General features: G+C 37.9%; 1 protein-coding gene across 1 annotated transcript in view; it reads left to right on the top strand.

Moving 5' to 3' along the window:
- Window positions 1-296: 296 nt before the first annotated feature.
- Window positions 297-24,542, top strand: part of cadm2b (cell adhesion molecule 2b) — a gene marked incomplete at its 5' end in the record, with an annotated part of 235,263 nt that continues 211,017 nt past the window's right edge. Inside the window, one exon of the mRNA XM_081370346.1 lies at window positions 297-357. Coding sequence (XP_081226472.1) covers window positions 297-357 — 61 coding nt within the window. The remainder of the gene's footprint in view (window positions 358-24,542) is intronic.

Genomic DNA, 24,542 nt, shown 5'->3' with positions numbered 1-24,542 from the left:
GTTAAGGCGTCTCCATGTGTCAATCTAGAGTGGGCGGGACCCGCGTCTGCTGCGGCGCTCTGGAGAGGCAGAGACTCAGGCAGGGGCTGAAGTACCACTTTCTCAGCATTTTCAGTGCGGGCAGCATCTTCATCCAGCCCCGGGTACAGTAACTGCTGCACGCAACCTATCCTCCGGATCGGGACAGGAGATTCGGGTTTGCGCCATCCATGCGACTGAGAGCGCACCATCCACCTGGATAAGCAGCATCAGCATCAGTGCAGGGAGAACACGGACGCAAGCATCGCCACAAGAATATGATGCTCCAACAGCACTTGTTTTTTGTGCTCTACAGCTTCTGTGGGATTTTCATTAAAGGTAAGAACCCTGGGATGTGTGTGGGCACAGTAGTGTGATGCCCTCTGGGTGTGGTGGGAGTTGGCTGGGAGAACAGAAATGCCAGTGTGATTTAAGCACACATTATCTCAAGACCTCAACTGCACCAGGGATAATATTTCAGAAGTAGCCCGTGCGTTTGGAAAAGTCAGATACACTACGTGTGTTTTGTGGCATGATGATGACAGTGCAGATTTGAGTTCAGTGCACATTCTTTTACACGCGGGATCAGCTGCGTGGGAAGTTGTCTGTAGTTAATTCAGTGATGTTTGTGTGCCATCATCTATCAAATGAGCAACTTTAGACACAGAATGATTCGGTGGGCATGTGTCCGCGCTCCAAATTGATTAATATGGTTCGCATACGCAACAATTTATTGCTTGCTGATCAGTGTGTGTGATTTGATGCGTCTTGTTGTTTGTGTTTATCAATTTTTGAACTTTGTCAACACTGATTCAATAACGACCTCCTTGTTCTAAATCGATCCATATGCTTCATTCTGATATCTGCAATGTAATCGCAGTTACGCGTAGGCTTGCTCGGTGTTCAGGGTGTGATTTGATGTGCAAAACAAGTTGAACTTAATGGATGCTTAATGCAAGCCCTACAGTTTTGTACTATTAGTTGGCCAGCACTGGTTTAAGTTGGACATACACGCGTTTAAAACGCATCTCACTCGGGTATTTGCAAGATTCTACATCTTGGGGTCGTCGTAGCATAAGATTTTCTTTCCGAGTCGCGCACTGTGCAAGTACAGACTGAAGATAGGCTATGGCTTGTGCATTTATTTACAGTAGCGATAACTGTTGTTATATAGCAAGAATACATAGTGTGTGTATATATTTATATATAGCCACCAGGAACATTTCAGAACGGACAGATGTTCTGGATCTCTTGCGGACAGAATGCAGCGAGCAGGTGCGCACTGCTGTCCCACTTTGACTCTCCGAATCCCGCAGGCTGATCGCGCACAGCCGCGCCCCACGGGTCACACAGTCTCACAGTGCTCTGTCAACACTTACACACCATCGTGTTTTCTTTTTCTATAAGTTCCGCAAAAGGATGCATGAATAAATAATGGAAATAATAACCATTGACTAGGTTATCTGTCACTGCAAGAACATGACTCACAGCTGCTGGACCTTTATCGACTCAGAGAGAGTCCATAATATATGTCTGCCTAGAGAGTCAATATTAGGCTAGGTTACACTATTAATATTGATTATTAATACAGTAGATATGTCGCAGTGTTGTACACCATGCACTGGCAAAGTGTTGTTACAGATTTTGTTTTACATTATGTGTGTGTGTGTGTGTGTGTGTGTGTGTGTGTGTGTGTGTGTGTGTGTGTGTGTGTGTGTGTGTATGTGTGTGTGTGTTGCACTATATGTTTCAAATTTTGATAGAATATTTTCATATTTGTCTGCTACAAATCAGCAATTTGTAATCTACAGTTTATTCATAAATTGTGTAAAGTAGTGTCTAGTATATAAAGTACTGATGTTACAAACTACTCTAACGTGGCGATTGTAATATTGTAACAGTAGGTTGAAATCATGGACACACACTTTTTTTTGTTAATTAATTTATTGTGGTAATCAGATTTATTTGTCGAAAATAATTATTATGACATCTCCCATCATGACTCGCTCCCATTTAATTGCATTTATGAATCTAAAATTAATATAAAATTAGAAACAGATAAAATATATAAATATATATATAAATATATTATATAATATATAAAACTCTAAAATTAAGACAGTGTTTTAGCCACACACACACACACACACACACACACACACACACACACACACACACACACACACACACACACACACACACACACACACACACACACACACACACACACACACACACTTTTGATGATCCCGGAACAACATTCCAATCAACCAATCAGATTTGAGGGTTCAAGGTTACAGTTTATGTCAAGTTTAGGCTTACAACCAGGGTTATGTACTTATACATCAGTGTTATTCACCTATCATTTCCCTCTGACTTTAGGACTAAATTCTCAGACAGTACTGTTGTTCCATGACTTGGCAAAATCACGGTGACCACCATGGCATTCCCTCGCTAATGGTCATAAATATGTCAGGTGTGAGGAAAAGGTCACATGATATGATATTTATATAGTTTAAACGTAAAAATCTTGTGTGGATGCTTGAGGATTTGCTGATTTCTGATGATTCCAGGTCTGTAGTTTAACTCCCAATAACATGATCACAAATCAAAAACCTGATGTTTTTTTTTTTTGGTCCTATAAATCCTTAATATTGTTTCAAATTTGTACCTCTAGTAAAATAGTGATTTCATCCTTGAGGCTTATTTATAATTGGCTGAAATTGTTTAAATATTGTGTTATCATACACATCATACACAAGTGCAAGAAAAAAACACCTGACTAAAGGTGCAAACGCATGCAGTAAATGACAGGCCCCATGTGAAAACTACATTTTATGAGCACTGTATTATAACATATGGTTTAGTGATGATAATAATAATACATTTCAAGCAATTAAGATTTTTTATTTTTTTATTTAGAGAACTGAGTTGGTTTTATTTCTTAGTCTCTTGGGGTTCGCGTACGACTGTTAAGTAGCTCTTTAATGCTTATGTTGGTTATATAAAGTCGATTTGCTCCTTGCTTGACTTGCGAAGTTAAAGACTATTCCAGAACCTTTCCAGTTTAATGTGTGAAACATCCAAAATGGTAACTCTGAAAAGCTTTTTAATAATTTACATCCCAAGAATCCCTGCCATAAGCTGTCAGTTTTCTGTTCACCAGCTTGATTCTTATCCCTTCTTAAAATGTGAAGCAATGTAGCTCAGTCTCACAGAGTCTGAGTGCTTTCAGAGAAGAACAGACAGTGCTTAGATGAATATTTTTGCGTGGAGTTACTCACTCAGCTGATTTATCAGTTTGATGGAATGATTTCCTTATAAGACTTGATAAGAAGTGATAGATAAACTGCGGCTGAAGGGTCACATTCATGCAGGGATGTTCAAGACAGAGCCAGTGTTCTCTGATGAGGTTTTTGTCCGCTTTCTTGCTACATAGAACAATGAGAAAAGGCCATCAGTAAGAGAAATCCTCAGATTAAACCAGTACTGATCACCAAGGAATATATCCTATTATGTAATGTTTTGATCTCCAAAAAGAATTGCATGAAAGATTGATGACACAGGTTTTGAATGACTGAATCACAATATGTGTCTTATATTGCTATATTATATATTTTTTTAAATAACTTTTTTCTTTTTTTTTCCCTGGTACTTCATCTGTAATAATGACAAAGCTGCTTGTTTTCAAACTTCTTTGTTACGAAAACTTGCAGTCAGCAGAAAATTATGAATTAATTATTAATTTTGTCATTCCTGTTGAAGCTCATTTCCACCACACACACAAAAAAACATACTTTGGTAAATCTAGTTATGTCAATAAAGTCTAAATTATGATATACTAAGTCGTAATTATGAGAGAGTTGAAATTATCACACAAATCAAAACTGAGATGAAAAAAACTATTATAATTATGCAAAATTATTTTATGACAAAAATGTTTTTAAATTTAATAAATGAAACTTTTTATCTCATAATTTTGACTTTTTTCAATTTTATTTTATCTCATAATTCTGATTTACCAAAGAATGATAATTTATTTATTTATGATTGGTTTATTAATTGGTTGATTGATTGGTTTATTGATTGGTTGATTGATTGATCTATCAGAAATGGGCTTCTAAGTATTCCAGAAGTTTCTGTGTAAAAAAAAAAAAAAAAAAAAAAGGTGGAAATGCAATTTGGAAATTGGATTAACTAGAGAAATATTTATTCACTATAGACATTTCCATGACTTTTAAATTAATATTTTGTGTATATCATCCACTTATATTTTGGTTATATTTGGTGTATTGGTTCTCCAAAACAATGCAAACCCTGGTTCTTAAATAAAAAAATAACAGTTGTTTCCGAGGGATTCATTAAAATAGGAATAATGTAAGTTCATGACTTTTTGAAAGTTTTTTCCCTCCTTATTTTAATCATTTAAGTCACGTTGTGGCCCCTTTGTTGAGCCCCACTCCCATAAAGGGATGAATTTAACAGCATTATGGAAATGATTAATCTTTAATTTTTCATTGCTAGATGAGAAGAGAGGGGTCAAGAAGTCATTGAGAGTTAGTTGTCAGAATCAATCCTGCATCTCCCACATGAGCACCATGACTTAATGGAATGAATGTGTCACTTACCGCTACACCACAGGTCCGCAAAGCTCACCACGTTGTCATTGCTCTTATATTTCATCCGAGGCGTTAAAGCGCACTTGATATTTGCAGTCCCTTTCACTTCTCCACGAATCTCGCACATCACAGATCAAAACACTGCTGCATGGTGTCTTAATAGCTATATAAAACTTGAGGTCTCCAATTACATCTGTGACCAGACATTTAGGTCAGGTCTTCACAGCACCTCGTTGTTCCTCTACCGTCATATTCCCATTAGAGCAGGTTCTTTCCCACCAGTTAACAATTCACAAAAAAAGACATTTGTAGCTGGCTTTCTGTGAATGTGCCATACAAATTGGGCCTAAGGGAGTAAAAAAGCCCCCGAAACATCTTGTGGCTCAGTTGCCCCAGGGCCCAGCTAAACGTGCGGATAGATCCTGTGTCAGCTGAGCGTTTAAGGTAGTGTGTGTCGGCAGCTGAAGTGCAGCGTTAGCGCATCACAGCGTTTTGACGTGAGGTGTGACGGGGAGAATGCTTTATGCTCTCTCCTCGCCATGGAGGGTTAGCTTATCCTAGCAGAATGGGCTCTAAGCCGCTGAGTGCCGGCCATGGAGCTACGCTGTGTACCGCCGCATATCAGTAATCCAGTAAAGGAAAGCAGGCTGTGTGCAGAGAGAAGCCAAGCCTCTATGCTTTGTGCTGGCTGACAGATCTACATCTGTACAGATGAGTCACAGAAGCGCTATGAGGGGGGTGGGGGGGGCGGGGGGGGGGTGGGAGTATGATATTAAAGAGACATCGAAAAACAGCCTGGATGACAGCCAGTGTTTTATTGTCTTAAACAAGGAAGAGTCTTTTGTATTTATTGCTGTATTTTTAGAAGCATCATCATCTCCGGTTGAAGCCTGTTAAAAGAAAATGCTTTGTGCATTAAAAACATTCATATTAATGTGGATACAAAAATCAGAAGGGGATAGGAGTGGGGTAAGATGTGCCGCCCACTGACTTTTATGCCCGAGCATAAATTCATTGAGGTCTAAAAATATATACCACGCATGTTGATGCACTGCCGATTTATAAAACCATGCAAATAATTTTTTGGCTAAAAATCAGCCATGAATGATTAAATGAAGCATTTTCCAGACAGTGTGACAGATGCAGTGTTATTTCATTGTTTATAGACTATATTTATTCATATTTTGAATGAGCTTTTCAGTTTTGGTTTGAGTAATTTGTTATGTTTTGCCAGTTTTATTCCTTTTTGTTTAAATGTTTCTATTTAGTTTTAATTTATGCATATTTTTAGTAATTTTAGTACTTAGTAGTCGCCAAGGCATTTTTTAACATTTATTCATTCAAAAAAATATATATTTTAAAATAGTTTTAATTAACACTGACAGCACTGGCCAGATGCTTTGGGGTAAGTTGTGTCAGTTTCTCAAATAATAATATTGAATGGTTTTAGAAGGTTTTTAGAATAAATCTCTTTATACTAGCAAAATCTTTGCCTTTAGCCTAATACCAGAATGTTAGGTCGCTTTCATTAACTGTGGATTAAACCTGTAACTCCCTGCAAGAAAGAAATTGTGTTTTTAGTAAAATGATTAGACTGAGATTGGCCGTTGCCCAGAGGACCGTCACGTAGGCTGTTGTAAAGCCTTCAGGGAAGGTGAATTACTTCATTACGTTTATGTAATTGCACATGTCCGGGTACAAATGTGTTGGATGCAGATTCCGTGCGAGTTCATGCTTTTTGGCTCAATGATACTGATTAATCTAGATTGTAGAGTCATTCGGTTTGTCTGGTCCTAACTGCGACCATTATAGCGCGACATGACAGATGTCGTAATGGCATGTTTGTTTCTGTAGGCTGTAATGAGGTTGCTCTGAGCAGATTCAGTTGTAAGTGCAATTAAAGTACTGCGCCTATGAAAGACTTCAGTAATGAAAGGACAGATATTCTTCGCTTGAGAAGACCATAATAACTCTACTGATAAATGGTGCAGTGACAAGCACAATTAATAAGATCACCTACCTTTGGGCAAACAGACATGATAATTAGCTTCTGTTGGCGATCCATTGGCCACAGAACAGACAGAAGCGGAGATAAAGATTATATTTGAATTTTGGGCATTTCATTTTACGTCTGCTCTCTATTCTTTATCTCTAAGTGGAGATAAAGGGAAAGTTTCTGGAAGTGGTTGAGTATTGATCACTAGACATGCATCTAAAACTTTCCGACTCTTTTATTTACTCTACTGTTTGATTTATTAAGTATCATCTAATAACTGGCTAACTAATAGGAGAGGTTTCTTAAAGAGGAAAGTAACATAAAAGCAGCTGCTGCTAAAAGAGTCACAGCTTGATAACAAGATGTGCAAAAAATGCAGATGATTTAATTAGGCTAGTTGTTTACCAAAAGCTTCACTCACTAAAATGACCTGATTGTCACCCCTGCATTTCTGTTAGTGCCACAACAAAATGATCAGCAAACTCTGTTGTCTTCTCATTGACACTGCCATTTCCTTTTGTTATCTTTGCGGCAAAGCCTTATTACTAATTAAATTATAGATGTCTTTGTGAATATGTCCCAGTCAGGGGTGCCTTAAAGAGGGGAAGAGGATGATTATATGGGCCCTGGTCAGACAGGGGACCCTTTCGGCGCTGTCGGGGGGACACGCTCCCTCATCCTCCCCACCGACAGAGAAATGCAGAGCTACGAAGCCCCACCACTGACGGAAAAATTGGTTTAATGCAATGTGTTAACGCGGTATTAGGTTAAAAAAAAAATCATTATTTTACACATACGTACATTATTGTTGCTCCTCTGTGCCCCGCCTTTCTGAAACGCATCGATTTTTACAAAGCTCATCGTTCTGAAAAGTGCAGTGTGCTCTGATTGGCCAGCTATCCAATGCATTGTGATTGGCCCAAAAACCTTAAACGTGTGACGGAAATGTTACGCCCCTTACCATATTATCAATTCGAGCCAGAATCTGAACCGGAAAATGCAGATGACCAAGCTGATCGATCAGCTTCGTAGTGCGACTGGACCAGATTGTATCAGATTGGTTATATCAGACATAATTACTGATTATAATGACTTATGCGGCGCTGGCGGCAACAATAATACAGCGAGAATAAAAGTTACGCCTTCTTTCTTTGCGTATACATTTGCACGGTGTTATGAAACTCTGCCCCCACACAGTAGCCACGTTTCCATTACCCTTCAAATTGTGCAAATTGAAATTGCGAATTGAAAATACGCCCAATGGAAACACGTAAATTTCGCAAAAACTCCCATTTATCGCAAAAACGTTTTTACGCTCGCATGAGGTGGTTTTTCAGGCAATTCGAAAAAGAAATATTTCGCAAAACTGCAATGGAAACAGTTTTTGCGCATTTACAGATCACCTGAGACGACGCGGTGTGTTTGGACAGAATACGAGACAGAGTTCTTTATTAAATTCATATAAGACAAAAGAATTACAGGAATAATGGATTCTAAACCTCAAAGAAATGCCACAATCAAGACCTCGAAGCAGATATGAGGGAGAGACACCTCATATGTGCCGCTCACAAGTATGATAAGGGTCGTTCCTTACCATTAATGCTTGGAAAACACACATACATCTGCTTAGATTAATAATAATGGCTAGTGCAGTGGCTGGGATATAGTACATAAACCTACCAACCCCGTTGCCATGTTTTTTTTAATGATTTTACTTATCGCGACAGGAAAAAAGTTTTAGTCGCAAAACATCGGTTAATGGAAATGCCGTCATTTCGCAATAGTTTTTTGTCGACATTTAGAAAAAAATCGCAAAAGTTTTGCGCAAATCTGACGTAGATTTGTGGGGGCCTGTTTGAACGAAGCGTTTTATGAAGGTGTGGCTGGACCTTAACTTTTATAAAGAATATCTTTTTAGGTTTGACACTTTGAGGAAAACAAAGAAATCACAAACCAATTTGGAGTAGACAGTTACGTCACTTGCAGCTGCATGCACAATGGAGGACAATGGGCAAAATCCACAGAATAAGATACAATTTTTTGTTGTGCCTTTGTATGTCAGAAAATAATTCATTTTTATAGAATTCTTATGTTGAAGACACCCTTTGAAGCTAAACGCAGATGTTTATGTTGCAAGTCACAGACTGGACTGATGAAACCTGCTATGATTAGTCTACTATTATAGCATGAATTTGATGTAAACAGTAAGTCTACGTAATATTCACATATGCAGTTCATAGGGTACACACATACATAACATGTTACAGCATGAAATAATATTTAAACCTAAAACATTTTACATAACTTTTAAAACATAGCCTATAACATTTTTATAAATTCTTGACTCTTTTACTTGCATTTGAAGATTAGACTATAACTCGCAATTGTGAGTTTATATCACAATTCTGAGGGAAAAAAGATTATAATAGAATAATGAGTATCTCACGATTCAATTTGCGAGAAACAAAGTCAAATATAAAGTGAGATATAAACTCAAAATTTACCTTTCATTATTTTATTCTGTGGCTTCCACAGATTGCTACAGCAGAACTGTCATTTTCTGTCACCAGGCTCTGCCCACAAAAAAACGTCATCGCTGTTTGAAAACACTAAAAAGGTTGACAAGTTAATGGCTTTTCTGTCTTTAGCACTCAAAAATAGTGCTAATGAGAAACTCTAAACTCTTTCAGTTGAAAGTTAACAATCTAATATCTCAAAGGTCAATTACTTCATGTTGCATGTAAGTCACGTTGAAATTGTATTGTAAAGTCCTTGAGAGGTTCTATGGAAGCTCGTTTCCATTTTAGAGTAAAAAAGGAAAAGGTTTAAAGTAAGAAATAAAGCCACACTGCAAGATTAAAATGTAACCTTTGAGTTGAAAACAATGCGGAACTACAGTTGCGTCTGCGGGACACTTTGGAGTTGTTTAGAGTCTTTTTGAATTTTGGCTGAGAATGAAGCAGAGTCTTCATCTCATCTGTTGTCTGACCTTTAAACAGAGTCCCCTCACCATCTCTACTCTTAGAAGAATGTCCTCACACTGCCTGCGGATGAGAACCACACAATGAATCTCATTTACTCTGCAATACCGAGCAGCTCTGCTTTTTCTTTCTGTGGCCTTGAATTTCTCGCCATGAATTGAAGGAATAGCCATCCGTGCTGTTTTTACCAGCTATATATCAGTGATTCACTTGTTATTGTGATGCAAAGCGAGTCTAATAATATGAAATAGGCCTGCAACAAACTATTTTGATTACTTTCTCCTGTAAAAATGTTATGCAAGGCACCATTTTTCATTAATTTTATCGCAACAAAGAATTCCATCGTCCAACAAAGAACATAGCAGTGATCAAAATGATTGCCCTTCCTTTTCCTTCCATTCTACATTTGACAGGGATATGCAAACACTCTATTTCAAGTTTTACTGCAAAGTGGTGTCACTGACAAAAAACATTTTACATGCACAGCACAAAAACCAGACTAAGATATTAAATATGTAGTTGATTATTAGCATTATCAATTTCTGTAGGTTTTATATATTATACACTCTAAAAAACCTGTGTTAAAAACAACCCAATGTGGGGTTTTTTCAACACAAGGGCTGGGTAAATATAGGACAGAACACATGTTGGGTTAATTTTACCCAGGAAATTGGGTTGTTTATTTAAGCCAGCATAATAGGTTGATTGAACCTATACTGGGTTGATTGATTTTTTTCTATAGTACTAGCCTTTTTCTTTGTTTTTTATTTTTTACTTCTTACATGAATTAATTAATGTTTACGGATTAATTTAAATCCTCTAAACCACTGGTTTGCATGATAATTCCTTTTTTTTTAAATAAAATTTTACAGTATAGCATACTTTATATAGTTTTGAATACATATTGCCTACATTTAAGCTCGTTAAACAAATATTAGAAGTAAAAATGAAACATTTAGGAATAATTCAAGTGTAATCGACCAGTCGCTGTTGTCCCGTTTCCACCGTAACGGTGCTGGATCTCGTCAAGTACACCGTGCTGGAACCTGCAGATCAGGGCGGGGCTTCACCTGGGGCGGGGCTGAACGTGTCGCCCCGCCCACAACGGTCCTCATTGGTTAGTATCTCATGCGGCACTTGTATCATGTTTGGCAGGGGAACTTCTAACTTCAGATGCCACCCTGCGTTTTACTCATAGCTGAAATATGCTGTGATTGACTCCATAACCTGTCCATAAAAAATCATTGTACAGTTCTGAGAACATATTTTAACTTTCTAAGTATTTATATTCTGTATCTTTTTTTTAATAAAATCATACATTTTTATGCAAGGCATAAGGCATTTCCATCACACGAAAAGACTAACGCAACACTCGTGACTCACATTGCGCCCCTGTATGTTGCTTTTCATAAAATTAAACAATATACAGAACAGTGACGTATTTATAGTTCAAATAAAATGGACATAAACCCCTATTTTACTGAAGACATGCACCAATTAAACGGAGCTGCACTGGTCTCTCCTGAAGAGGTTGCAAAAAGCCTGTGATAAATAATTCAACGCCTGGGTTATTACGTCTGACCCAGGAGCAGGGTAACACAAAAACTACCCAAACACTGAAAAAATAACCCCCAAAAATTTACCCAAAAGGCTCAACCCAGGATTTGGGGTAGAAAAAAAATAACAACTCAAAGTGTAAGTGTGTGTGTGTGTGTGTGTGTGCAAGACCTCAAAATAGGAGCAAAAACATTGTGTCTGTCAGTCACTTAGAGAGCCGATTTAAATACTTGTAGTAAGAGACTATAAAAAGATAGTATCTATTTTGTCAAAACAGCAATCAAAGCAAAGATACATGATGAGAGTAATCAAAAGCGTGTGGCACTACATCTCAATGATGCCGGTGAGGCAACATAATGGTGGCAGATGGAGATAACAGCAACTCAAATTGAAAGCGTAATCAAAGATTAAACAGGCAAAGGCGAGGGCTATTTAATAAGTGGGTATTGCTGTGATACAGGCATGGAGACACGCAATAATTGATTTCTGTCCTTAATTCATTTGAGGAGACAATTTAATCTAATCAGAGAAGGAGGGGGCCTATGGCAGTACATCTGCTTGGTGGATGTAAACGACTTCATAACAGAGAAACAGAGAAACAATGCAGGAGCTATCAGTGATGAAAAGATAGTGTTTAAATTTGATTTTATGTTCAAATTTCTCCTATAAAAACTTGGTAGTGTCAACTTTATGTAAGTCATTGGTCTGTTAAAACATTGTGGCTCGGTGTTTTCAAAACATTTGAAGGTTTGTTGTAGAATCTGCCAAGTCCAGCACGGCAACAGTGGCTCTACCAATGGTGTGAGTTCGGGGCGTGGCTATGTATTTATTAGACCAATAGCAGGAAGGGAGGAGTGTTCAGGAAACCTGTTTGAGAAAAAGTGTAGCAAAAGTGTTACTTTAGTTTAAACTGGATTATTAAAGAGAGAAATGTCAATATCAGCATCATTTTACCGCCACACCATACATGATTCAGAGGCCGATCGTCCTCTGCTTCACTTGTAAGTGACACGTTACACGTGTGTACCCAACTTTCTACAAAGTGAGTGAGAGAAAAGGCGCAAACCTGAATTGATTCATGTTTATGTCCTGATATTGATTTAATCTTTAAAAAGGTTCCCACGGGTAAGTAAGGCGGGGGAAGCGAGGCTGAATACGGACAGATTTGCAACTGAAGGTGGTGTGGAGGTTTGGCGAGGGAAGTGAGGAGAGATACATGCTGAGTTTGTGTGTGTGGGGGACAGGATAAAAACACATCAACTCCATGACCTCGTAAAGGAGGATCAACGCTTGGAACGAGAACTGCATACTGATAGCAAGGTGGGTGAAGGCCTGAGTGACTGAGACTGAAGATTTGTTGATGAAATGACCATAAAACGATAATAATTTACAGCGAGAGCTGTAATGGCTTGTGGGAGCGCTGGCGATGGGGCAAAAACTGAGGGGAAAAATCCAGTGATGAAAGAAAAGGACTTTTTGCAACGGTGTGGCAATAGAAATACAATGTGGCATACACTCATTTGCCACAGTTACTTTATTTTACAGTCAATAAAAGGGATATATTTTAACACAGTCTCACCCCCAAACGTCACATACTGACGCGTCTTGACCATACGGCAACATACGACGAAAAGGGTACCCCTAAAACGTCCATATGTGACGATTCGGGTTATGGGTAGGTTTAGGTATGCGTTAGGGTACCGCTAAGAGGCGCTGCTGGTGCGCTTATGTCTTCGTCTCATATGGACGTTTTAGGGGTACCCTTTTCGTCGTATGTTGCCGTATGGTCAAGACGCGTCAGTATGTGACGTTTTGGGGTGAGACCGGGCTGTATATTTATATATATCAATTGATTGCTATACATTTTTTCTAAGTAGGCTCACTGGAAAACGTGCCTCTACCTACATTTTTGCAAAACTCCTAAAACGTACATACAATTCACTGCAGTTTCCTGCTGAAAACACTAGAGGCGCTAAAACACCAACAACAATTTTGTATTCCTTTTTTACACAAAGGATCTTTACCTGGCAGATTATCATTTAATAAAGACTGCATGATTTGTTAACTAATACATTTTTACGTTTACAACACATAATCAGCTCCATATGTTTTCCTTTTCAGATGTAGTAAACTTGCTCGGTAACCCACCTGGTGCAGTATTGCTCTTGCGATGTGAAACACGAGTTGCGATAAAAGAGCTCAGACTTGCAGAAGCAAGCTAAAATGGCATGGCTGCTTCATCAAATCTTATGCTTGCTATTTCACACACTGTTGGTTGGGTTTAGTGTAGGTGGTACTCAAACGCAATAGAGGATAACCCTTTCATCGTCTTTCACCGGACATTTCATTTCCGAACTACCGTGCTACATCCAACAACCAACGTAATAAAACATTGCCAGATTCACGTTCATCTATATTTACGATCAAATTGAACACACTTTTTAGTGCCATTCACTGGAGATTTCGCACCACATCAGAAAGAAACATATACAATGTAACTATCTCAATGATTAAGTGTTTAAGTAGGGGGGATCTGAAAACCAGGGAAAGAGGTGTGAATGAGAAACAAGTTTTGAGGATGACAACCAAATGAAAAGTAATTGGTAAGAAGACGCCTGCAGCACTTTCAGTGACAGATGGGCAGATAGTCCTAAAAATAGCAGTTTATTTAGAGATGGGCAGATATCAGCCTCCAGTTAAAATCATGAACAGCAAAAGCTCTAAGACTGATATAACCAGAAGTTTCTAATGAAGTTTCTACTTGGTGTTGCTTCAAACTTTCATTTCTCCCACTCATCGCCTTTATATCACACGTTTGTTTAATTTGGTCTTTAGTCATCTTTAAGGAATATGTTTATACAAAACTCTTGACATATTCTCTGTAACATCACTGCATAGGTGTTTAATTATACAGCATTTTTCCAACTTATTATCTGTGGCCTTGATGTAAAGCTTTAGACTGTCTTAGTATAATTAATCTGACAGAATGTGGGTAGAAGAGCACATATATATAAATATATGTTCTGAAGATACTGTTAGGGGCCGTTCACATATCGTCTTTTGCGCGGCAAGCGTGCTCATAATTCATAGATGCCACCTACGTCACTACAAATAGAACGCCGCCATATTTGCGACCGACTCGCCCGGTATGGCCGCCCAAACTGCCCATTTGAATTAGAGAGAGAGACAGAGATACCTGGAGAAAATTTCTATTTTAGGCTCCGATCCTTATTTTTTACCCCCAGTTTTCTTTAGTCCATTATTATCTGCCCCAGGCTTGCCCCAATTGGCCTTTCATGATATAGAAATACTTAAGTCATAGAGCTTCATGGCGCGCGTTCATGAGACATCAGCCGAATATCATAAAAGACTGCCATATCTGTCCGAAAGAACAGATGTTCAATTACAGACAGAAGGTTTAATACACACAAATATCGAAATGAAAGAATCTTTCGAGTCGAATCTTTTTGAATGATTCGGCTGCGATTAAAAGCTATCAAGAGGTAAGCTCAGTGATTATAATATAACGACTTAAATTGCAGTTTGTTCGTCACATAAAGCTACCATATGTATAAATAACGATATTAATATAACGGACGAGTCGTATTAGATCACTTTTATGATACTTTTGTGATGTTTTTTTTTGTCTTTTATTATTATTATTTTTTGCGTGACAGCCCCCAGGCTATTGTTACTCATTCATTTTCATTACATCGACAAGAAGAGTCTCCATTAGACTACATATTCAAAAATGTCCCTTTGTCTTCCACTGAAAGTAAACTTAAGGATTTGCACATGAAGGTGAGTAAATGACGGCAGAATTATCATTTTTGGAAGAACTAGTCCTTAGATTATAGATTATGCATCGTCTGCAGAGCTAACGTTAAAGGGACTGTGTGTAGGAATTTCTCCCATCTAGTGGTGAAATTGTATTTTGCATTCAAACGAATAATGCTCTCCAGCGCCTCACTTTTTCAAATGCGCGTTGCATCTACGGTAGCCGTTGTGTACCAAAAAGCTATGACAGGATGTCTTATAATAGCCCTTCGAGTTTTTCTTCGGGTGAACAGGTTTGTTATTTAAAACAAACTGAAACTTGAAACAACGAAAAAAAGAATGTTACAGTTATCAATTACTGACTATGAAAAACATTAACTATGGTAATTAGTAGTAATGCCTTCTTTACTCGTTTTATTTTTTGAAGTACGTGCATTGTTAGATATCATCATCATCAGAGCCTTCTCTAATGTTACTTTACTCAGTAGCTGCTATTCATCAAAGAGCCTGTTTAACTTTTAACTATAAATGTTCTACTGTCTATATAATAAAGTACACAACCAAGCAATGAAAAAAAGCTTGTAATTAAGACCGTAACATTGACTTACCTGTCTAAAAGAAGAAAGCAGGCAAATTCAGCGTCTCTTTTGAAAGCTTTCTCCTGCATTAGATATCCCCACATTAACCCTTGTTTTTGTAATCTCCAGTCACGTTTCCTTTTACGGTCTATTTTGGACTTTTTGGACTATTTTCGACGACGAGGACTCCTTATCCTGTGACTCAGCATATGTATGAATGAACGGTGTATAAATAACCGTACAGTGTGCATCCTTTTAAACTTGCCGGGGCAGTGACGCCTCTCACTGCTCTGCGCCTCCGCTTCTGCTGGCTTCAGTCACGTGACGCTGGTTCTGAATGAAAACGTGTTGTGGAAACGCGTTGGCCTAGTACTTTTTGTCCCTCTCTGCTATTATAGTTTTTCAAGATGGCGGAGCTACATGGGACCTACCCGTCCCATGTATATAAAGATAATAAATTCTTCGTTTACGAGGATTAGTCTGATCATTGGCATAGGTATTTGTACACCATTGAGGGCATATTTATGAATAAAAATATTGATTTTAGATAATAAAATACCTAAAAAGCTACACATTATCCCTTTAACGTTACTTACACAAAATAACATCTGAAGCGCATGTGACGAAGACAATATCTTTATGAACTTCAGAAAAATATTTATTAGATTTAGGTAGGTATTAACTAACAGACAGACAGACAGTTATATTCAAAACAACCCCAAATCTTACTAACTTACCATGATAAAGTGCATTTAAACAGATCCAACAATAAAATGAAGACAAAACATTATCTGTCGATATGTGTCGATAATGTTGGCCACTGAGAGTATAATGGAAATATAATTAACCACAAACCAACATGAGACTTCAAGTCTTTTAAATAAATGATTCTCTCTTCTCTCTTCTTTTGATATAGAATAAAATACCAGTTCAGGGTTCCTCTTTCGGCTGTTGTTGCAGCCAACTGCACAACATATTGCAGGCATTACTGAGACCGGCGCGGTCGCAAAGATGGCGGCGCAAAGCTACAGTGACGTCATGTGAATCGAATGAATAGAAGCGATGCGGTCGCGGCTCGCGACGCACTCGCTTTTTCCAGCCGCAGCGAGATGAAAAAAGCTCAACTTTTCAGAATGCCGCAAGGTCAGAAATCCAAGGTCATGTGACAAGAACCAACCAATCAGCTTCACCCTTTCCATTACAACACTGAAAGCTCAGTCGTGAGCGGTTCATGGTTGCATAGCAATGATCAGACGGGACGGGAGCGCTTTGGAAAGAAGGAGACGCCTTTCATGCGTTTGAACGGCCCCTAACACACACACATACACACTTGACATTTTCAAATGCTGCATTTGTACCACATATCACATGGCATAACTGAAGCCACAAACTATATTAATTTATGATTAGCCATCTAAGCTAACATTCTGTCGTGCATCCCCTACAGTTACCATGATAATCAGTTACCCTAAGCTGACATATTTAGTCAAGCTAGGGGAATTTCAACACCCATAATGCCACAGTCCCTTTTCTCGCTGTTTTCTCAAGTCATGTAGTTATGATTTCAAACGTATATTTCATAGAAGTTCATCTTGCCAGCAGATTTTCCCCTCATCTTAACGTAATTTCAAGATTACTTTGAAATAATTTTCTTTGAAACAGATAAAAAAAAGTTTATTGGTGAATGTACTGACAAAATTTATGGAAACACAATATACTTTTCTCTATAATTTCTCTTAAAACTGGTATGTCATGCATTTATATATTTGTAAATACAAGTGTAGCGATGAAGTTATAATTTACATTAACTTTAAATGTAATATTGAATAACACCCTACAGTTAAAATTTGAATCAAATATGACATTAAAATTAAAATAAGTGTCCTTCTTGCGACGGAGCTCGTAATAAAACAAGAATCAACATTAGCTTGACTTTTCGGGAATGAGAACTGAAGGATTTGAAATGTTGTAAAAGCGATGCGAAGATGGTGTTTTTATTACCCAACAGGTGAGTAAGGTATTTTGTTGAACAGATTAATTGTCATATGTAGCTCTCTAACAGAGTTGATTGTAAAGAATTATCTATAGTGAAGGGTCATCACATTATTGTTGTTGTTGAATTCGTTTTTTGGAAGTACTGTACCGTGTCTATTAATGCATGGGTAAAGTAATGTCTTCAGCTAGTCAGCTTGAGATCCTTTCCATCTAAACTGGTTATATCTCCTAAGCCTAGCAGTGAATGTTTTAGGAACAGTAGGATAATCTCTCTTTTTTTAGTTATGAGAATGAACCATATTCATCCGCACAGTCACGCAGAACCAAAGCACAACCAAAACAATGTTCTTCCACAAAATGCATGCGGCCAAAAATGTATAGTGTACCTTTAATTTGGTGATGTAACTTTTATCCTATAATTATGCATGGATACTAGCCACTTGCATTCTACGCAGAAGCTTCATAAAGGCATTGTTTTTAAAAAAAAAATCTTCAAACTGCATGCTAGCAAAATTAACCTCCTAAGTATAATAATTGTTGTCCAAAAGGTGAAATAGATAGACATCTCGTACGACCTCACTCATACGAATTGGTCGTGAGAAAGCATTGAATTTAAAACTAATCAGCCCAAGATTAAAACTAATATACCATCTTGACCCATTGAGTCTCTGTGAGAAATCTGTAAATTTCCACTTTGCTACAAGCTGTGAGTTTTGTCAGATGAAATATATGTTTCGACTCATTTCTATGTATCAGTAAACATTACGTTTAAGGATACAAGCACGCACGCACACAAGACACATTTCAGCAGAGTGAGTGGAAACTCTGCCAAGCCCGAGATAAACTGAAATGAAATATGGTCATGACAGAACAGCCACTCGCAGAGAGGAGCAGCTCAGCTGTCGCGCATAATTATTGTGACTGCATTAAATGCATGTCTGTGCATGTGTGAGTGTTGGAGAGAGTGAGTGACTGTCGAAACCAACGGTTTAGCCCCTCTTGGCTGTCAGGTCTCTGATCCTCTAGCTTGAACCTTTCCTGTGCTTGTTGAATGTTATATTCAGGGCTGAGATGCGGCACAGTAATGTCAGATAATGGTACAAACACTCTGTGCACCTGCTGGCTAATGACTCTCCATCTATGTGCTGGCCAACACGGAAATGATTACAGATTTAATCTCATGCAGCCACTGTGTATGTATTAGGCCATCGAGTTTTTCTGCTAAATTACCTGAACTATCTCAACCGCTGGTTCTCCTAGATAATGATGTGGTGTTTTTTTTCACTGTTCATCTCTCCATCCCTAATTTATAGCATCCCGTTTCCACCTCAGAGTAAAAAGGTGGACATGTAATTTATTTAAGCCACGAAATAAACTTCATTCCGTAAAATGAGTATAATGGACTACATAAAAAGCATTTTGAACATCTCCAGCACATTTTATAATAACCCAAAAATCTAATGTAGTTCACCTTATGCACGTTATCATGCATAAAAACATTGACATACACTCATAGGCATCAATCACTTCACTGAATACTTGCCGGCTAAGAAATATGTAATTATTACCTTTCAATCCATCTGTTTTCACACATTTGTCAAATGTAGTTTGATCACTATCTTCTCAATTGTTTAAAAGATTATGACATCAAAGTTTGATAAAATTTTCCATTAAAGTTGGATTGTGTAATATTTTGGAGGATCTGTTGACAGAAATGCAATATAATATTCATAACTGTTTTCAGTGGTTACCTTACATAACATTACATTACATTTTAATGTTAATAAAAATAAATATAATGTTTGTAAAGAAACCTTGTTGCTTAACTGGCTAATCTCGGCTGTCTCAGACGACGACATCTTTTCCTCTCGGCCACCGTAACTTCTGTTGCTTGTAATTCACAACCTCACCGCTAGATGCCGCTAAAATTTACACACTGCACCTTTAAGAGATTTGAACAATTTAAAATAACTGTTTCTTGAGCAGCAAATCAGCATGTTTGACTAAATTCTGAAGGATCATGGGACACTGAAGACTGGAGCAATGATGCTGAATAATTCAGCTTTGCATCACAGGAATATAATTACATTTTAAAATATATTAAAATAGAAAAGAGTTATTTTAAATTGTGATATTGTAGCATTTACTGTTTTTTTTTTTGACCCAATATTGTAGTCTTGGTGAGCGTTAGAGACTTTTTTCAAAAACATAAAAAAATCTTACTGACCCCAAACTGTTGACCAGTAGTATATATTTTCTCACAATATTGGCCATGAAAATAAATAAATTATTAATAAATTATTAGCAATAAATTATTAAAGAATTGTCATTTTTGGGGTGAATTATTAAAGGAAGCTACATGAAATGCAATGCTGGTCAAAACTCAAGAGAACAAGGGAGAAATTAACATTATTCAAATATACCAAAATTGCAGAAAATATACATCACAACATATTGAATTGTGACAAATGCTTTGTGGTTTGTTTTGCATTGTGGGGTAGTTTGAGATACCCAGCCTTATTCTGTTAAGTGTGATTTATAAATAAAAAAAAACTTATCACAAGTGCAAGCTTCCATGTCCACACACCACAAGTCCCTTACGGAGCAGCACCCCTTTATCAGTGAATGGAGAAAGACATTACTTTAATTTACATAAACATTAATTTATTTATAAATCTAACTCAGACGGGACATTTACTAAAAGTAATTTGCATTCTTTGTATGGTGAAATTGAATTGCCATTTAAGCAACAATTGAAATATCACCCATGAGTGAATTCATAGAAATGTTAATGCATATCTCTGCACATGTAAGATTACATCCATAAAGTGTGGGGAAAGTTGTTTTACTTTCGAAGTGCTGCGAATATATTCAGAATATATTGTAAAAGGCATCGAAATGTATTAAGGAAATGTATTTAAATATTCAAACTAATGGGGAAATATTTAACAAAATGTACTTCATGGGGCAAGATAATTCTATATTCTTAAAATCTTATTTTGGATATATGCTAAATTTATTTTGTAAAATGTATATTTTGGAGTAATTACATTTAGGTTTAAAATTACATTTAAAAAAGTATATTTGTAACAATAAGTCTAACTGAAAGTAAATTTATTTCAATATATTTACAGTGGCAATATATTTTACTTATAGTGTCTGATTATTATTATTATTATTATTTGCTCTATATTTTCACAATGTAAATCCAAACATAAAAATGGCTGAAGACAACTAGAACAGAAATAAATCACAACCACAATTATGGAAATTTGACATTAACCTACTTCACCTTCGACTTTTAACTCCACTGCAACATCCGCTTGCTCTGGCTAGAACAGCAACTGTCAGGGCCGGACTGGGGCAACAATTCAGCCCTGGCACTTTAGCCACACCAGCCCACATTACCACAGCCCCACACACCCCACAGACATGGGCATTCAAATGTGAGGTAATTAGGGGGGTTTGGGGGTTCCCCCGAGAACATCTGGATTTCTCTGACCTACATATGTGCAATTTAAAACTTTTGAAGGCCTAAAAAATGGATAAGAAATAGCTTTAAAACCATGTCAGTGGGCATTCGATTATTTGTCAATACCTGCTCTCTCCTCATCTTCATCTTTCTCTTTCTCTCAGTCTTCTTATCCTGCCCTATTTCTTCCCCTCCTAAAGTTGAACTTTGACTGATAGTCTTTTCATTTTCGTCTGTGTCAGTGAAGAAAGTAAACATAGGCTCAACTGATAGTTATATGTTTTATGAATCATTTTCTTAGACAAGTTCATTTACTCAAGGCTACCAGGAAAGCTGTAGCCTACGTATTGCCAATAGGAACCTTCTACAAGCTTTGGAATTTAAAATCGTCTGTTAAAATCGTCTGTTAAAATGTTAAAAGTAATTTTAAATAATACAAATTATAGTCTACGTTTACCACAGTTGGTGGAATTGGCAGACGTGGATTTCCATCAACTGCGGAATGGCTACGGATCGGCTCTGCCATCCTTCAATACCCACCAGGTCCGGATTTGTTGCGGAACTATCATGACTGACAGCTGAAGTCACGACAACCCATGAGATCTCGCAAATTCACGTATGATCGCGCGATATAAGTGCTGAAAATACACACTGTTTCTCAATTCCAAGAACGCAGAGAACGGACTTTTGTTCTCGTGGAGACCGGTCTTGCCAAGCTTCCTTGGAAGAACGAACTCGGAACCGGCCGCAATGACTTCTGGGACACCAGGCGAGTACTAGCTCAAGTCTGCATTCGATGCATCCTCGGTATCAAGAACACATCCGGGTTCTTTCATGCGTCCTCTGTACTTGCGTTCTTGAGAATTGGGTCTGAACTTCGACGGTTAATAATGACGTAAAACGAGAAAACAAGGACGCAAGATCGCTGAAGAACGCATATTGAGAAACACCCATTGACTTTAATGGAAACCTATTGACTCCGCCGCCGTTCTGGAGCGGATCCGCAGCCGTTCCACAGTTGGTGGAAATTAAGGCATCATGGGCATCATGCCCTGTGGTAGCGCGTCAAAGCATTCTTGGGTAGCCTATAAATATGCAGCATTAACGCACGTGTAGGTTATTTTGAATAAATATTTCATGTCGATATACAATGGTTACATAATGTTAAAACTAATCCTGCTATCGATATCTTTGTAAGACTGCGTGCCGACCCTATAGAAATGTGGCAAGAGAAAACAAATGTCCGGCAAATATCGAACCTAAAACTAACTTTACCGCGCTCAACCAGCGTGAGTGCATTTCACGCATTTGTAATCACTGGGTCTGCATGCGTGAACCAGCGTAGATCAAAATCAGACAGGAAAACCGTGACTGAGAATATAACATTGGGAAGCGTGTTTGTGAAGGCGGGGCCAGGGGGTGATGTTATTTTGATTTGATGCGGAAGGACTCCTTCAGAAGGAGCGCCAGACTGGCTGTAATTTGACGGTCCACGTGACTTTTTTTTTTTTTTTTTTAACAATAGCCTACCATCGCGCTATCATTGATATTAATGAATGATCTATTCATTTCTTAATTTATCTGAGGTGCTGGAAAGCATTTCCGGACCGTTCTGGCCCACTTTAACCCCTGTACATGCATATATTCCAGCCACAAATTTTGAACCTAACAATTAACAATATTATATTATCAATATTATTAAAAATGAAGTGAATACCTCAAAAAAAAAAAAAAAAAACTTGTCAGTTAAATCTTTCAATCAACTGAGAGCCCCAGTTTTGTACTAAATATGCATAGCTTTCACACATGCACACAGCACAGAGACAGATGTTCTGCGCACATGCGCTCCAGTTGTGTCAGTGTGTTCTATGTAATGATGACTGGTTTTAGCCCTGAAAACAGCAAGCAATGAAAATATATTCTTGACCTTAATTAAGAATATGTGGAGTGACTTATCTATAGTGGCAATGAGCTGAAACCATGGAAACGGAAGAGGAGCAGGGCTCAGAGGACGGAAAAGTCTAGAACATTATAGCCGCTCAGTATCTCCTATGCGTCTGTTAGCTGTGCGGTCAAAGTTCTCCGCTGGAATGAAGACTAGCAGAACCAAATACAATGCAGTCTCTGTCTGGCTGTCTTGATGGGATGGACAGTGTTTGGTAATTAGTATCTAGGCTTGTCTCTGCGCCTTTGAGAAAGTTGGGTTGAGCGCGGGAAGACAGGAGGAGACGGAGGGGAAATAAGAATCTCAGGGCTGGATTGCCACAGACTTTTCTGTGCCGCTTCTGCCGAATTTCTGTGAAGGCATTGGTTTAAAGGCTTAGGATTCCACCTTTCACTGGAACAGTTCAGGGAAGTGTCAACAAAGAGACACACAACACACACCCTGGCAGTAAGAAAAGAGAAAAAGGATGAAGATATTGTTTAGACAAAAAACATCAATGGACATGAAGCAGAACTGTATATTTTCTATCAGAATTTGCATTTCCCTGTCCTCCCTAAACATTGACGGTTCACCTGAAAATGAAAATCGTTTGACTTTCTTTCTTACTGTATGTGCAACAGAAAAGAAGAGATTTTGGAAAACTGTTTTTATCCATACCATGAAAGTCACCTGGACCAATAGTTGCTGATGGTTTATGTCCCATTGTACATTTTGTTCTCGTTGAGCTCGGAATACATTACAGAAGTAAAATTGCAATCGTATACTAGAATTTTGACTAAATACGAAGCATTTAAAGCTAATATCAAACTCAGGTTCATTGGAAAAAGCTTTTTTTGTGTATTTGACTTTCAAAGTGACGTCCAGTGAATGGTGCTAAAAGCACATTCAGTTTTCCGAAACAGAATATTAAGCAAACCTGCAATAATTAAATATGTTAAAACCCACAAATATACTTCATGTATTTAATCTCACTTTATTTACCAATGTCAAGAGTGCAGAACTTTCTTTTCCTTCATCCTATTCTTCTGCGATCCAGAATGGCAGCACAGCTGAGAGGTTTATTTGAGCTGCGCCCTCTAATGTACACGCGTGAATGTGCATTTCCTTCAGCCTGAGGCTTATTCATTTCACTTTTGGTGTGAAGGGGCCTTTACATTTGCCAAAAATATAACTTTTTTTTGTTGTGACTTAAAACCAAACAAGCAAGCCCAGCCCAGCCCAGGTGAGAAAACGCAATGCTAAGAGTAACGCAACACATTACTTTCCAGAAAAAGTAACCAAGTAAAGTTACTTTTTTGGGAGTATTGCAATAGTGTAACGCATTACTTTTAAAAGTAACTTTTCCCAACACTGCTATAGTGAGTCGTGCTATGCTTTATTGTGCTTGAAAATAATGTACCACCACTAAAACCACTATACTGATAGTGTTAACAGAAGCAAACATGAGCTAAAACTGCATTTGTTTTCTTCTGCAAGTCTTTGGGCTCTTTTATCATGATTCATGTTTCACAGGACCCGAACGCTTCACATCACAAGTGTGCAATGTTGAAGCCGGTAAATCACTGAGCAAGATCAGGAAAAACCACACATATGGAGCTTGTTTT

Source organism: Scardinius erythrophthalmus, assembly GCF_964197995.2.
Source record: "Scardinius erythrophthalmus genome assembly, chromosome: 7".
In the NCBI taxonomy this organism is placed as follows: Eukaryota; Metazoa; Chordata; class Actinopteri; order Cypriniformes; family Leuciscidae; genus Scardinius; species Scardinius erythrophthalmus.
Note: the sequence above shows the minus strand (reverse complement) of the source record. Positions and strands in the feature narration are given on the sequence as shown.